Below are 17095 nucleotides of genomic sequence, written 5' to 3' on the forward strand. Positions count from 1 at the left end.
GGAGTGGCGCTGCGAAAGATCGTGTATCCAATAAAATTATTACTTTGTAAGTGGACGTTAAGCGACCAGGACCTTGATATTGATCAGGATCTAAATTATATACATGTGTGCTCAACGAAGCACTCAATAATATTGACACTCTCAGCCCACGTGATAAGATTTACCTGTAGATGTGAACACTGAGCTATATAAAGTATTCGAAAATTTAGGGCACGCATTTATACATTTAGCGATGTTCAATGTTCGTGTCACGCGGAGACTATTCATGAGGTATTCTCTCGTGGTATATTCGGGCGGGCCAGGTAAAGTTTGCCGCTACTCAACATAAATAGCAATTAGATATACTGAACACGTAGCAGACCAAAGATATAGAAAAACTCCTTCGTGTGACGCACGTGATTCCATATCGGCAGTTATTCACGGGGATGCTTTATTTTACCTCTGGGTCGTCTCTGTAACACGGGGCTGAGAAATTCCCATTCAGTTTTCCATGCTTAGATTGCAAGGACTATCTCTCAGTTGCGCTCTCCAGTGTCTATTTAGCTCAATAGACACTTACGTGACCTTTGACACGAACCAATCAGGTTGCAGCAGGATGTAAACAAAGAACAAGGCCGGGCAATCTTACTATGAGCTCTTATGGGAAAAGGTTGAAAAATGAAGGTTTTAGGCAAAATTACGTTGAATTGGGGATGACTGGCCTTAATGAATAGTAATAGCGTAGAGCTAGTATGTAGTTGCAGCTTTTAGTCTAGGATGAACATGTATGGTGGCAAGTACGCATTAGCGTGCTGTGTCCAAAAGCATGGATTTTTGACAACTTTTCGGATTAAGCGACGATTGTTGTATAATATACTACATGATTGTGGTAATGCATATTTTGACGATTTCATAGGCTCCAGGTCTCGAGCGAGATTTTCAAGCATATCTCACGTTCAGAAATATATGCTATAAAATACAGCTGCTGCCACACATCACAATTTTGGTGTATGAAAGCTATGGAGATTCTATCGAATTTCTGGATTTGAGTGGAACAGCATCTTCTTCTAACACCGCGGAGAAAGCTACGAAGTATTTCATGGAGCGCTACGTACACGACTTAGGGACAAAGATTGAGGAGACAATCCACTCTTTGTGGAAGCAATATTCTAGTGAACAGCCAATGTTATCGCAACTTGCGGAAAATTGAGATATCACACTCAATGGAAATACACATTCTCAGAAAATCCATTATTGATTCGTCTTGCAATTGTAAGACAGGGTAAGTAAGGAAAAAGACATTTTGTCAGAGACTCCTGCAATAGATATTGTAACCATGATTTATTTTCACATTAGGTTCTGATATATGCTCTCATGCATATGCATTGATTAAGACAATTCAGCACCTGAAGGTGCAAGGACTACATTGTGATTTGCATCAGCATCAGTGAGCTCGATCGTGATTGACAAGCAATCTCTCGACTGTACTCGCAACCGACCAACTCCTGCCTCAAGGTAGATTTTGGTGTATCCGGTGTCTTCAGTTTTATAACATTCCACCAAACACAAATAATCCTAGAACATTTTCACCTGGAAAATTGTTCATTCAACAAATTGGGCATCTAAATGAGCTTCAATGCACACCAATGGAATATAGTATGAATAGACATGCACTGTTGGTACACATTGACCATGACACCGCGCAATTACGATCCGTAGCATGCGATTAGGCATTACGATATTCACAATGGAACTGAATTTTCACAATTGCTGAATATGTTGCATCATTCATTTTTAATTTTCAATCTTGAATTAGAGTAAGCAATTAGTCCATATTTGGTTAGTTGATACACAATGCTGCATAGTATGACACCAGACAAAATTTTAAACTCCTTGATTCTTCCGATCAGCTGTTCAATATGAATACGTCGTCTCAACATCTTTCTTGTTGTGGAACAGTCTGGCTCATGCAGGCATTTGACGGTGTGCCAAATCATGTGCAGGAATATTTAAATCTAGATTCAATTTCTTGATTTCAGACTCAATGGTGAATCCCTTTTCTGCCATGATAGCATTTCCTGGTTCACCATAGCTGAACTCAATCATTTTCTCACATTTCTTGTCGAATCCACATATTTCACTAATATTTCGATCTGAAATGGTTCCTGCACAAAAGTAAGTGCACCACAATCCAGCAATCCTTTCAAAGTTGTATGTGATTTATTAACAGTCAATAATCATTCTAGTTTTGAGAAATCATGAATGAATGCAAATGGTGCATTTTTAAGAACCACATATCTACATGGCCAAATCGAAATTTAATGAAGCAGTTACATACGGTTGACCCTACGGTTTAATAATATGCTTACAGCAATACTATAAATTTGACGTCAGTAGGATAAGTTGGGCAATTCAGAAACAATTTATTGTAGTCTAGCATAAAATTTCAGCTTCTCCGCATCTTTTGACATTATGATGCTCCTCTGAGAACTGAACTTCACTAGCAATAAATGTCCGTCAATTTGTAATTTTCCTGGACGAGTTTCCTGTTTTGTGCTTCTACTTCCAGAAATTTGATTATCTTGCGTTTTATCCATCGACTTCCTCTTTCTGCAGCTTCATTAAAGGTATCCATCAAGCCTGCACAAAATATATAATATGTTTATTTTACAGAGCAACACTGCTGTGCAGCCACCTATCAAGGCGTACTCGCCCGACTCATGCAACGTATCACCGCTACCAATTTCAACTATTCATCTCATTATTGAATATATTGCTCTCAACAATTTCAATCCATTACACACCATCAAGCAGCAAAACTGGAGTGGAATAAAACGAGACACACACCAAGTCGATTGTGGCATCAAGTGTGACTGCAATACAGATTGGACTCATTTTGAAACACAGAATTGTTTCATCTAAATTATGTCACGATTCAATATTTTTGGTTCAATAATAGATATGTCATTTTATTAATAAAATGAGAATTCAGATGACTACAAGAAAGTCCACATGCCTTTATCCAGATTTAACATTCTTCCATGCATGTTATTGGCTCTGGGAAAGGTACAAGCGCACACCAGGAACGGTATGGGTAGTCATCTCCAAGTTACACAGGCTATTAGCACAGTGTTTATCCGGCATTTGTCCTGATTGATTCAATATACATGAGCTAGAACAAAAAATGACGATTCAGCTGGGAACGGATCATATTGCCTAACATATATCATATTAATATGATCATTGAATATGCAGACAAGTGTCCAGTGTAACAGTAATGTGCTAGATAATGATGCGGACTGTAGACTGTACTATATACGATTCCATAAATAGAACACATATAACGCCAAGCCCACATAATGAATACCCCACATATCCTGACTCAAGATTATTCTAATACATGCTATTCGGTACGACAATCCTATAGTATACGACTAAGGATAATACAGCAATAGTTGCTTCATCTGAAAAGTTGTCAGAAATCCATTCATTTGAACATACCATGCTGATGAGTGCTTGCCACCATTCATGTTTATTGTAGGTTAGAACACTGCAGATACATACTAGCTCTACGTTATTACCATTCACCAAAGCCAGCTATTCCCAATTCATGTAATTTTGCTAAAAACCTTCATTTTTCAACCTATTTCCATAAGCGCTAATAGTAAGCTTGCCCGGCCCACTTCTTTGTTTACATCCTGCTGCAACCTGATTGGTTCGTGTCAAAGGTCACGTAAGTGTCTTATATATTCAGTTCAGTCATTGCTGAATGACTGAATGCTGATTGCTGACCGACTCACGTAATATTACATTTTAATGTTTCGGCGGCGTCACGCTGCAAAGACTGAATTGAGTATTAGGTAAGATTTGTTGGCACTGCTTCGTTTTACGATCATGAAAAGCCAGTGTTTGCCCCACCCGCCTCGGGGAACAACCACAGGCTTACGCTTGTTGAACTGAACACTTTAGCATTCACAAACAAATTGAGTAGGCCTTCTATAGCTGCTAGTGCTGTAGTGTCATTTCGTCAGGAACGTAGAGATAATTCCAATCATACCATACATATATAGACAGGAGCAGTCACAGGCTACACAGTATTTGTGGTGACCAGGTGTCCGGTTTTTATTAAGCTTTTCAATCCTATAGTTATGTGACTGTGTGATATTTATGCTTGTTGATACAAGTGCTTAATTCACTAATTGTTGTAGTTCACTGGATATATCATATTCAGAATTCTACTATATTTTGATTTGTCAATATAATTGGATGAGTTGAAAAGATTCTCTGTAACGTCTCTGTTCTTGATCTGGATCTTATTATTTTATTAAGTAATGCTTCAACAAAGTGACCAATTCCTGTATTTAGCAGAAATCTGAAAATAGCGATCCGTGCGTGGATGTGAAAGTGAACCAGAAAATACCCATGGATCCCAGAGAAAGGTAAGAATAAGAAAGTTGGTGTAATGCGTCACCCAGAAATAGAAATCTATTTCCATCTAGTTCATTATAAAGTAATCTTGTCACAATCTTCAGAAACTCAGATTGCCTACTAGTTGTAAACTTGCAATTGTGCTAAATTATGAGTTTGTTTATCGTAAATTTTTTGTATATTTTAAATAGGCCTATAAGGCAATGCTTATACGATTCGTTGTATTATAGTATTCTGACTGATTGTCCATTGCAAACCACTTTTTTCTTCAAATTTATATTGCTATTTGATAAAATTGTTATTTCGTTCTAAAAAACGCTGCACATCGAATTTGACTATTTTCAACCAGTCGCTATGCGAGTAAACACTTAGTTTTATTTTTTTTTTAAATAAATGTTCATGTGAAATTTTTCCGTTATCTAAAAAACGATGCATAACTAATTTGGATCAATTCTAACCCATAGAAGCCAAGTTATTGGAGTGACATAGCTATAAATTATAGAATTTGCCACCGTAAATACTATTTCTTTTCAATCCAAAATTTTATAACTGCAATTTAGTAGGCCAATGCATTGTTTTTGTAGACAACATAATATAATTTAAAATTATTTTTGTCTTTTTCAAATAGATCTAAATCCTAACTCCGGAAACCAAATTTGATGTGCAGTTCTTTTTGGTTAACGTAACAATTTTATCAACTAGCGAGTAAAGTTTGAAAAACAAACATTTTGAACAACCCTAGTAATCAAAGTCCCCACCATATCGATTGATTTGTTTACATTCATAAACTTCTAGTTCTGGGGTGTCTGTTGCATAAACTTTCTTATTCTTACCGTTAATTCTGACTCATACTTTCTTTGCAGCATATATTGGAATACCTTTGTATTGAGAGCTGGACAACTAGAAAATATTCGGCTTTTTTTCCAAATTAACTTGGAATTACAGTTACACATTTTTTTTTCAAATTAGATTAGAGTTATAGCTACACAGTTTTTTCAAATTAGGTTGGAAGTATACCTACACAGTTATTTCCAAATTAGCTAAGAATTATAGCTGTTACTTTTTTCGTTCCAAATTAGATTAGAATTATAACTGCACATTGTTTTCCAAATTCGATTAGAATTATAGCTACGGTGCAATTTTTTTCCAAATTTGATAAGAATTAGTATTACTGATCTCCCGAAATCTTCGGAGCATGAGAATGGCAAATGTCTGTACAGTAAGCTTGGCTCGTTTCACGTTGTGCAATTCTCCTGTAGCGTTTTCAGGAGGACCAGAAATTAAATTGGGATTAAAATTAGAGCAGAGAAACTTTACAAATGAAATTTGGTCTAATTAGTCCAATTAAGCTAGAATTATCTGGTTATCCATACCTGCTTTTATTGCGAATTGTATATATTCAATAATTCATTATTGTCAGTGAACTTGCAGCCATCAGGTTATCATTTAGTATATACGTAGTCGCCCAGACGTGTGCATTTTACAGACTTCGACATAGTTTTGTGGCTTACTCCGGTTTAATATAGTCTACATTCTATGCATCAAGGTGTCGGATAGGAACCGTGAATCTTACTCGCTATTCACTGGACCGGGCAGAGAGATGACCATGGGCGATCCGAATGATAGTATCAACGGCGTGGATGAAGCGTTCGAATCATTCGCGAAAGAAAAACTGAGAGAGTTGGGAATGAAGCAAGGTCAATTAAAGGCTTCTGACACGATGGAAAATCTTGAAATGAGAATGAAATTACGATTGGAGAAGAATCTGGCGAATCAAAGCTCTGTCGCTGTAGATATCAAACAAGATACGACCGGTAAGTCGCAAAAATTGAAACGCGAATATCCGGGAGTAAATTACCACAACCCCAGTTCTAGTGTGCCTGATGAATGTCAGGGAAATTACACAGAAACCCAAACCCTCGAAAAGAAAGTCAAATTGGAAATGGAATCAACAAATAGCAAATGCAGTGAGGTATCTGGAAACACTGTGACCAAGTCTGAACTAGATCAGTCAAATTCAAGTGATCTTATTTGTAAAAGCACGCAATATTTGAATCCAAGTGATAAGGAAGAAAAACTAACTGTGTCAGCAGCGGAATCGGCTTCTAAAAAGGATATTTCGATTATTCGGAAAAAAATCCAGCTTTTAAAAGCACGTAGCGCCGAAGCAGACTTGAAACGTGAAATTGACGGCAAATTGGACAACACGAATGATAAGGAAAATGCGGCCAAGTCTACCGGAGATTGTGAGAACGAAAGTGGTGGCGAATCCTCGAAAGCGAAAAAGGCGGACCACGAAAAGAGTCGTAGAACGAGGGAGAGAAAGCGCAGCAGAGAGAGAAAATCTAGCTCGAAACGATCGAGACATCGATCTCGAAGTCGCTCGAGTTCTCCGAGCAGAAAACATCAGCGCAGGAGAAGATCGCGCTCCAAAAAACGGCGCAGATCCAGTTCTCGCGAACGCAGGCACAAAAAATCTCGCAGAAAGAGCAAGTCTCCACGTCGCATATCGACGAAAGATAAAATCAGACTGTTAGAAATAGCTAAGGCAAACGCTATGGCTCAACACCGCGCTAATAACACTGCGAATTCAGTAACAAGTCTCGGTCAGATTGTACGTGAAGGCTCCATGTCCGTCTCCGAGCTGACTACTATCTGTAAAGATATCGTTTCTGATAAACTCCCCGAAAAAGCAAATACAGAACCTCTAACTAAGGAAACGGCAGAAAAAATGCTAGAAACACGATCGAAATCTACTGTTCATCACCCCTTCCTTGTTAAAGAAGCACCGATCAGCATTAAACCAGTAAAAACTATTCCGCCCCCTCCCCCAACTGTTCATAAACCTATAGAAACTTTGTCGAAAGAGTTTCCGGTGTCGTGCGGTCAGCAACATCGCAAAAAAGAAGTGATGGAGGCTGTCTACGGTAAATGGGAAGCAGTCGCGAAAGATAAAACGGCGAAAAAAGTAATCAAAGACATTGTCACAAGCGACAGTGTTTTTGTGCAGCCCGCGAAACCGAATTTAGATTTAAGCACGGCTATTGCGGAACGCATATCCGCGGCACGCGAGTTGCAAATGAATCCGAACGATCACAAGGCTAAAAACAGAATCGAAACAGCTCAAAAAGCTCTCGATTCATGGACACAATCAAAACAAGTCATAGGTCAGTTTACAGGCGATAGTCAACTCACGGCGATGCCGAGGAATCTTTTGGAAAGCGGGACTCCGGCGTGGTTTAAAGCGGGTAGCCTAAAAAACGCAAAACCTGTGATGGGGATCGGGAAGTCTTTGCTGCAAAAAATGGGGTGGATACCGGGGACTGGTCTCGGGAAATCTATGCCCGGACAGTTGGAGCCTTTGTCGGTCGATTTTAAGACGGACCGACGCGGGTTGAGTAGTTACATGGAAGCTCCCGCGTTTTCGGGTAAGAAATCAAAGAAAATTTCAAACATGCCTATCTCAAAAGACTTGTCCAATAAACACCCTGTGTCGGCGTTGAACGAGATATGCTCGAAAAGACATTGGGCCCCGCCGGATTTTAGGCTCGTGGACCCGTTGAATTTGTGTATGTTTACGTTTCGTGTGATCGTAGGCAATGATGAGTACGTGGGGAAACCGGCTTCGAATAAGAAAGAGGCTAAGAAAAAAGCGGCAGTGGTCGCGTTGCAGAATATGGGGCTTGTACCCAAATCGTAGCCGTATTGATATGAATCGTCCTTTTCCACTTCTGATTTGTTTGATTTTCGATATTTAGAATGATGGCAAATGACAAAATCTCTCTGCTATGTCACGATCAGCTTGCACCTTCTCCGATTACCCCGATTTATTCGTCCGATATTGAAAATGCATTGTTTCTACCGCATTTGCTAAGCTTAAGAACATTTATTTTAATAACTTTACAGCCATTGCTATGCTTTGTCATGAAGTACACTAGAAAGGGTGCATCTTAATAAGTGTCTGTAAGCTATAAGAAATTGCAGAATCAAAGATGGGCTGCCGTCGTATCATCGTATTCATCATTTCCATTACTGTCTGGCTTTTACGTTTTCATAATGTGACAACAAGTCGTGTGATCGTTGTAGACATTTTGTCTTTTATTAACAGCGTATAGACATCGTTCCAAACCGTCTGATCCGCTTAGCCTTCTGAGCTGGTACATTGCATACAATGTCGTTGCGTAATTACGACATCTTTATGTTTTTTTCAATCTTTTTCGCAGTTCATATATTAGAAAAATGTAGGTAATCGTGAAGGATGCAATGTATCGGATACTTTTTCTGTGCTGAAAATGAGTGACGAAACATCACAAGAGATAGCGACGAAAGGTCGATCGTGTCGTGATGGATTACAAAAATGCCTCGACTGCTATCCGAAAGGCCGTCTAGAGAGAATTTTAACCTATGGTAAGTTATTTTAAATAACGCTATCAGTTACGTTCATCGTCGACACTTGAGGTGGCCAGTAACAAGGTGCTTCAATTTTAAAAACTCAATGCCCGTCCCCCTATTACTTTCAAACCTTCGTAAAAACATTTTAATGTTGAGTGGACTAGACATAAAGATATTAAATTTAATAAATTATCATTTTACAAATTTTGTTATTACCCCTGAAAAAGGCTCGTGGCCCCATAATGTTCACTCGTCGGTTTGATAATTCTGTGACCTTACCGGTTTGTTCAATATACGGAACAGGTAGAAGCAAATCGGTCAATAAGAAAAGAATCACTCTTCAGGTATACTGGTGATCCTATCCTGGTCTGTTCCGTGGGCCGTCGTCGGAGAAGACTGCCTTCCTGGCGGAAATATTTTCAGTTTGGTCGTTCTCATCGATTGCTGTATGCTGGCCGGATTTCTCGTCGGATTGATTTCTATTCCAAAGATTCCTCCGTTGCCGCCGTTACTTGGTACGGTAAGCATCTGTGCTAATTTGAAATATCGTGACTACTGACTAGTATGGAACACTCTTTCATGTTTGCTAAGATGCTTTAATTATTGTTGTATATTGCCGTCATTATTTACGAGCACAATGATTAGAGCACTCAAATCAGAATCGAGTATTAATTCTCAGAGTTTTCGGGTACTATAATTAGACGCTCCATGCAACTTTAAGTTAATTTATCAACGAAAATTATAGTTTCCATACTATTTTCTACTGTAGTAGCCTTGAAACCTTGATAGTCGTATCTCAGCATACGAAACATGTAGTACAAAGCTACCCACGTTACTGGAAATGACATATCTGTGAAGTCGTGATCATCAGCATTGTCACAAGTGCAAGGAAATAGGTATAGGAGAAAATATACCAAATTATCTTGCGATGTAGAGCTGACATTACATTCTTTGTGGTAAAAAAAGGCATATATTTGACCATTTTACATCTTTCATACTGTTATGATGTTATAATTAGTGATAGACCTACTCGACTCGAAGCCTAATACTCAATTCAGAATCCAATCATTAAGGTACTGAATTTTGCCCAGTCATGATTATTGTACACCGTTTAGGCGACATCTAACGGTATTTATCTGTTTTACGCAGGCATGCTTGTGTGTGGATTTTGCCTCCGAAATATCCCCGTGATCAATGTAGCCACGGATATCAATCCAGACTGGTCGTCAGCACTGAGATCGATCGCTTTATCCGTTATCCTGGTGAAAGCCGGTCTTGATTTGGACGCAACGGTACTTGTAATTTGACCGATATAGTATTTTGAGCCGATAGCCCCGATATATTCAGTCAACATTCAAAAGATACGGCATCTAGCTTGAGGCGCATTTCAAAAACGTAAGAGCATTCTTTGAACAGTTTCACATCCATTGCTACCCTCAAACATGGAATAAGCGAGAGAGGCTGAGTTGTCTACTTGGTTCGAGTCCTGCACAATGACTCGAGTACAATTGACTCGAGTTGAGTCATTTTGCGCATTTGAAAACATGACTAGAGTCGTGTCAACAAAAAATCATGACTCGAGTCATTCCGACCCTCCTCCCTACTACCGTGATGTGACGTCATTTCACCTCTAATGGCCAATACCGATATTTCGTTTAAAGTGTGAAATTGACTGGATATTATCGGCGAACCGATAATAATCGGTCAGGCTCTACTATTATTGTCTTGTTCAGTAGGAATAAATTTTTTTATCGTTTATCTTATACTTCAGGCTCTGAAAAAAATGAAAGGCGTCTGCTTCCGGCTTACGTTGGCTCCTTGCATTGTAGAAACTGTGACTTGTGCCGTAATGTCAAATCTCTTGTTGGGATTTCCGTGGGAATGGGGTATTCTGCTTGGGTGAGTTTTTTTTTCCTTTCTAGAGGCAGAAAGTGGCTTGTAATAATATGCGGATATGATCAAAGTAGTCGAGAAAGCTACTCAGAGTAGAATTAGCTCATGACTGCATGAAATTGTTGGGTTGTCTACAAATTTGACGTAAAACAAATTTGACGTAATTCCAACATGCACAAGCGAAGTTATTTGAGTTTTTCATTCATAATTCTGGGATTACCCACTGTCCAGGCTATTTTTTATGAATCCAAAATTTTCGACGGCAATCACTTCGCATCTATCGGTTGGAAGAGAGAAAAAATTGATGAACGCCGTTCTTCAATTTCATGCGATTGACAGTAATATTTGGAAATTTTCAAATTTTTCCAATTCTTGTGCGTTCACATCTACCAGTTTAAATCGAGCCAAATTTGGTGAGCAGCGTTTTTGTAGGCTACCTAACAATTTAATCAGTCAATTCCCGGAATCCCAACATTGCAAAGTGATTGAATATGATTAAATTAGCATTTTCACACCGCACATGTTAAGAAGCACATTTAGACCGTGTGTTGATCAGAAGTGTTGTTGTGAAGAAAAAACACTTCAAATGTTATCAGTTCTGGTCGCTTCATGATCACTTGTTACGTGATGGAATGATTACGGTACCCCATTCTTCTACTCCAAAAAGTTTGTGATTCAGTGTTATATTAGATCCTCATTACTTTTTTAGTTTTGTTCTCGGTGCTGTGACTCCGGCCATCATTGTTCCGTCCCTGCTATATCTTCAACGGCTGGGTTTCGGTGTCCAGTCAGGTTTGCCACATTTTTCCCTGGTGATTGGTTCAAATAATGTGAAATGTTACATGTGAATTTTGCTCAGGTATCCCCACACTCGTGATTGCGTCTTCAAGCTTTGACGATGTTTTTGCCATCACCGGGTTCAGTGTCACTCTGGCTATCGTGTTTTCTCAAGGTGATTCTTGTTTTCTTGTAGCTATGTTTGTGCATTTACTCTGTTTACTCTGGCATCGTTAGACTCTTGTACGCTATCTTGTCGGTTTACAGTTCTACCAAGATAATAAGATATAGAATACAACACTCCCAACCCTTTTCTATTCAATTATGGACGTTCTGCTATTGTGATAACTACAATATTCATCCACAGATTGTAAGGATGGCAACTGATATGGTTTGTTGTGCTTCTACTCGACTCCTAGTAGCTCATTATGCTAATTTCTAAACCTAGAATTGCTGCAGCAAATGTTTTTCAGCTTCTTCCTGCGTTTAAGATCAGATATTAAGCTCACCAGCAGCCTATCCAGTGTTCAATGATTCAATATGACTTATTACTTGAATCTTGCGACTTGTTCCCAACACTGTCGGTATCATGGCGACACATGCCTATCATGAACAAGTTGTTTTGTTGATCGACTCTATCAGGTCCTTCCAATCCCACTATTTCGTTATATTGCTAATCTTTTGGTGACATTATTCATCAATCTTTTAAACGGCTTTGAATCCCAACTGCATTTGTGCATTAAAACAGTTGTGGCCTTTTTTACTACCTGTAGGAGGATTGGGTCTTGTTGTTTTACGCGGAATCTGCGAAGTGTTGGCCGGGATTGTCATTGGAATTTTAATCGGGATAATTCAGCGATTCGTACCCGGAGCCGCTCTTGTAGGTGATAACCGTCAATCTTCCTGGCTCATATCGTGAGCTTTATGTGAAAATCGTTTTATATCCAGAAAACAATGGATCGAGAGCGCTTCATTGTGGTTGTGGCTTTTGGAGTTTCCGTACTTTTGGGCTCGAAACAGATTGGTTTTCCGGGTGCGGGCGCCATGGCGGCAATCGTTCAAGCTTTCGTAGCTGCAATGTCTTGGGGTGAAAGAAAGGTGACGTTAGCGAAACGGTTATTTTCAAGTTTATTGACACAATATTGATGCATTGCTTTCACAATCATAATAGTTAATATTAGGGCAATGTATTCCAACTTTTTTTACAACTTCCTGCAGCCTCCTAAATACTCTGAAGATATGTAGTATGGTGTTTTAAGCTGTTCGGAGGAATCTTATATTGCAACTTTTCTTCATGCAAATTTTCCATTTTCATGCAAATTTTGCAAGTTTTTTTCTATTTGTTACGCAACTAACTTTTTACTGGAAATATTTGGCACTATATATGTAAATAGATCGCTCGATTATATCACTATCGTTTGAATTTGAGGTCCTTCCGATTAGACGTACATTCAAGCTAGACCGCCGAAAATTACATTTTCACTGGGTCATTTTTTCAGGCTATTGATTTTATTGCAGGCGCCAACACCGAGTTTTGCCACAGTGTTTTGGATACGCATCGATTCGAGTGTGTCATACCTTAATAATTTCGAGGAACTTATCCATAAATGTATCTTTTTAGTACAACTTTAGTGAAAAGTAAATGCAAATTTCCACGGATTTGATTGCAACAAAAACTGGCCCTAGTTATTAAATTGCTAATGCGATGTTCATCAAGTGTCGAATTCAACACGCCGAATTCCCTTGTAACTTGCATGCATTTCAATTCATGTTCTCAGGATGTTGTTTCTGCAAGGGTCGGTACCGCATGGAACCTATTCGAACCAGTCTTATTCGGTCTGATAGGAGCTGAAGTGTCGGTCGATCAGCTGTCATCGCAGCCCATAGGTGAGTCTCAGGTTATCGAAATAGGAATATATCTCCATAAGCCTCATTCTACGGTGGTAATATGTTGATTCAGAGGTGGTCAGAACTTTCCTGAAATACTGTGGTTTTGCGCGCTTGCGCTGCTTACTCAAGTAGTTAGGTTTTAGGCTACTTCCACAGTATGTTAGGCAAAAATACTCTTCCATTTTTGATTTTTAAAAGTTGAAAGTAGTTTTGGGATCAGTTTGCATATCCCTTATGTGTGAATCGTCGTAGGGGCCAGATGAAATAGCCATCGCAGTAACTGCTGAATAGAGTTTCAAAGATTTGTGGTATAGGAAGTCATTTTGGAGCAATCGCGTAGACGCATTTTGCAATTTTGAAGATTGTACCAATTTGTAGCGTGAGCAATTTCGATTAACCGCCAAAGTATGCTAACCGTCAGTCAAATCTACTTATCGTACTACCCGAGTACTTTTCCAACCTTTGATTTCTGCTTGAACTTGTTTTTACGTGTCTTGGAAATCGCAACGTGTACTTGTTTATGCGATTGGTGTAGAAATTTACACTGCCAACTGTTACCCAAGTAACAATGCAGACTAACTAAGTATTTTTGCTTTTGAATGTTATCAATTTTTACAGGTTTATCATGCGTCGTTCTACTCGTAGGATTGTGCACTCGATCTGCGGCAACTTTTCTTGCGGTGTCCAGGGCCGGTTTCACAACGAAGGAAAAGTTGTTCATCTGTCTCGCTTGGTTACCAAAGGCAACCGTGCAGGTCAGATCGTACATTTCCTGTTGTCTCTCTGTCTGATAAATATTTGTTTGCGTAGGCCGCAATCGGATCTGTGGCGCTGGACAATGTTGTAGACTCGACTGGCGGCGACCAGGAATTATATAAACAGTTAGCAATGCAGGTTTGTTGATTTCCAGTATTTTTGTAAGCAGGGTTGTAATGACTCGAAACTCAGACGGCCAAGACCGACATTTTATTGTAATTTCGAAAAACAGTATAGTAACCACCATATTGGGATTTCATCTATTGGTACTGGTACATTAAAATGCGACCAGAAACTGTTAAAAGTGAGGAAAATGAGTATATTATAAATGCGAACCATTTGATATCACCAAACAGCGTTATAAAAGTGGGTTTAACAAGACTTCAACTGGAAACTGAGCACTCAACACTCAACACAATGACTTGGACTCGAACCTCTGCTCGATGACTTGGACTCAGACTTGACTCGGTGGTGAACTAAAAATGACTCGACTTGACTCGAGTCAAAACTCTAGAAGTGAGATTGACTTGTGACTCTGAACTTTGTGACTTGGTTACAACCCTATTTGTAAGTTGCTTTCCGTTGATTTGGCGGAGGAAAGGTATTGCTTACTTGCAGCACCTCAAGTGATTATGATTTTAGTCTACATTCACTTCTACCAGACAGTTTCCAGTTTTTTAAACCAAACTAGGCCTAGAAAACTTACTTTTTTACTTGTAAATTGCTAGCTCTACTTGAGTAGAAATTGACAGCGTTACTTCTACTTGAGTACCAACGATCGCTGCTTTGACCAACTCTGGCTGTCCAAAATCCTTGTGAAGACTTTGAGATATTTTGTTGCATGCACGCAAGAATGATTTTCTCAAAATACTTGTTTTGCAGGTTTTAACAATTTCAGTTCTATCAATTCTTATCACTGCCCCGATCGGGGCTGCTTGTATCGGAATGACTGGACCGCTGTTACTGATAAAAGACAGTGGTGAGAGTCGTTTTTATGTTGCAATGGATGAATTCTGCGCGTCTGAGGTCCATCAAAGATACCAGCTTTAAGCTTCTCGTTTGATAGGGATACTAGGTAATAGGTATACCCACTTTGCTGGCTCAGCAGGAAATAGTCCATTTACAAGTCAAAAAAGATGAGACGCATATGAGTATTGTAGTAACGCATCACAAGGACAAATTTAATAGCTTTCATCTTGGTAAAATCACATTGGTGCAAGAGGATACATATTTCCGTTGTGCAAAAGTACAATTTTTAGGTTTGACAAACTGCTTTTCTCACGAACAGATCTCGCTCAGATCATGTTCCTGTTGAGTGAATGACTGAGGATGACATGAGGGTTCTTCATAGTCAATCATCTATTTTCGGCGCCGAGCGAGAGAGTTGGCCTTTTTTTTCAGTCAACAAACCGCAAATCTGGAAAAATTTACCATTTTTTCAATATTTACCTTCGGTATTCTAAATTTGAAAATTTTTAAAAATTGTCCTCCTTTGCCGATTCCAAAATATGGTAACCCAATTAATGTGCAGTATAAAAGTAAAAAATCGACAATTTACTTCCTACCAAGTGAGATATTTACGGGGTAAATACAGTAATTTGGGATTTTTAGGGGTATATGTATCTTTTAAGCTAGGGTCAATCTGGCAAAACTAATGTGATATTCGTAATCGCCAACCTTGAAAACCCCAGAAACGACTCCTAGATGTTCTGCCATTTTTTTCTTTTTGTTGACCAGTGTAATAGCTTTGAAAATATGACTCTCTCCCAATCTGCAAATGTGAATACAAGACTTAATCAGATCATCTGTGTTTTCTCACTCAGATTCTGAAGACCAAGAGCAGGAATTAGAAGTAATAAATGATGGATCATCTTCCAAGTTTCTGGATCAACAATCAGACGTCGAACAGTTGAACTAGTTCTGATCTATTTTTGATGCAAAGAATAAAATAAAATTCTGCTTATTGTCGTGAACTGACTATCGCTTTGTTTAAGTAAAGGTAACTAATGTAGCATTGAGAAGCATAGAACACAACCGACAGCAGAGCACAAGAGAGAAGAATGATATGGCAACAGCTTACTGTGCAACTGAAGACTTCAAATGAAAGTAATAATTGCTAAAATTCAGATCATCACGCTTATTGTGTTATAGTCAGTTGTCAAGTGTGGACTGTATTTGATGAACACAAGGATATCCATGGATGAATAACCCTGAGGTATATGAACTTGAGTTTCGAGGATCTGAAATGTAGCAAAGACAGCCATGCACTTGTCAACTTCAAGATACTTAGCCATTCAATTTATTAGTAACAATTTCATCATTTCAATACACCACAAGACTGCGATACAATGAAAAGATGGGTGTCGAAATGACTTGGAGTAGTCTTTGAAATCAGACACCTACCGGACCTAGGCGATGCAAAAAGGAGGCATGCTGACTGAATGAAAAGTAAAAGAAGATAGTGTAAGGACAGGTGACGTGTGAAGGCGAGATCGATATGTCAGGTCGTGATCCGGTAAACTTGACGGCTGACTAGCAATGATTCAGTAGAACTTGTTCGCATTTCGGCTTGAATGTGGACATATGCTCATTGCTCAACGACTGTCCGATAGCCGTTGAGATGCGCTGTTTCACAGTACATAGGTCCGGCACTGGTGTAGTTTTGTCAACGAGGATTTTAACAGATATTGCAAGTTTATTTCAGTTGGGAACAATGTCAGCATTGATCCTACGCTTAAGCAAAATGTAGATTCATCTTGACGCTGCATAGAAAACATGATTCAGACCATTTATCCATGACGCAGTCCAGGTTAGCGGAAGGCAGTTTTAACTTAACACCAAGCCTCTGGTTCTGTCGCACGGCCTATCGAGCCAGAGCAAGTCATTCTATCATTACGCCATCTTTTCGGTCAGGAGCGAGACTGCACGGACGTTTGTTACTCTATCGTCGATGACAGCTTACAAAATCACAAGATGGATC

At 39.1% G+C, this 17095-nt stretch overlaps 2 protein-coding genes and 1 long non-coding RNA gene across 10 annotated transcripts; all 3 read left to right on the forward strand.

The window, feature by feature from the left end:
- Positions 1-549: 549 nt before the first annotated feature.
- On the forward strand, positions 550-2803 carry LOC145440713 (uncharacterized). The gene is made up of 2 exons (XR_013915599.1): positions 550-1494; positions 2653-2803. It is a non-coding gene; the product is annotated as an uncharacterized LOC145440713 (long non-coding RNA).
- Positions 2804-3725: 922 nt separating this feature from the next.
- LOC145440647 (protein Son-like) lies at positions 3726-8630 on the forward strand. Of its 3 annotated transcripts, none has more exons than XM_080318346.1 (3): positions 3735-3839; positions 4348-4418; positions 5954-8630. In XM_080318346.1, the coding sequence occupies exon 3, from the start codon at positions 6008-6010 to the stop codon at positions 8105-8107; it is 2100 nt and encodes a 699-aa protein (XP_080174472.1). In that variant the 5' UTR covers positions 3735-3839; positions 4348-4418; positions 5954-6007; the 3' UTR covers positions 8108-8630. The 3 variants fall into 3 exon arrangements, with proteins under 3 accessions (XP_080174475.1, XP_080174472.1, XP_080174474.1); XM_080318348.1 differs by having other exon boundaries at positions 3773-3839; positions 4345-4418; XM_080318349.1 differs by lacking the exon at positions 4348-4418 and having other exon boundaries at positions 3726-3839.
- LOC145440659 (sodium/hydrogen exchanger 9B2-like) lies at positions 8615-16090 on the forward strand. 6 transcript variants are annotated; one of them, XM_080318368.1, is made up of 13 exons: positions 8615-8814; positions 9144-9319; positions 9949-10091; positions 10571-10698; positions 11402-11484; positions 11552-11644; positions 12243-12349; positions 12418-12567; positions 13248-13356; positions 13978-14114; positions 14170-14253; positions 14998-15094; positions 15939-16090. In XM_080318368.1, the coding sequence occupies exons 1-13, from the start codon at positions 8765-8767 to the stop codon at positions 16031-16033; spliced, it is 1452 nt and encodes a 483-aa protein (XP_080174494.1). In that variant the 5' UTR covers positions 8615-8764; the 3' UTR covers positions 16034-16090. The 6 variants fall into 6 exon arrangements, with proteins under 6 accessions (XP_080174494.1, XP_080174495.1, XP_080174492.1 ...); XM_080318369.1 differs by having other exon boundaries at positions 8679-8814; positions 9103-9319; XM_080318366.1 differs by having other exon boundaries at positions 8682-8814; positions 9144-9314.
- Positions 16091-17095: the final 1005 nt, after the last annotated feature.

The sequence above is a fragment of the Botryllus schlosseri genome, chromosome 6 (assembly GCF_051294905.1).
Source record: "Botryllus schlosseri isolate E-star chromosome 6, Bs_hap1, whole genome shotgun sequence".
NCBI lineage: Eukaryota > Metazoa > Chordata > Ascidiacea > Stolidobranchia > Styelidae > Botryllus > Botryllus schlosseri.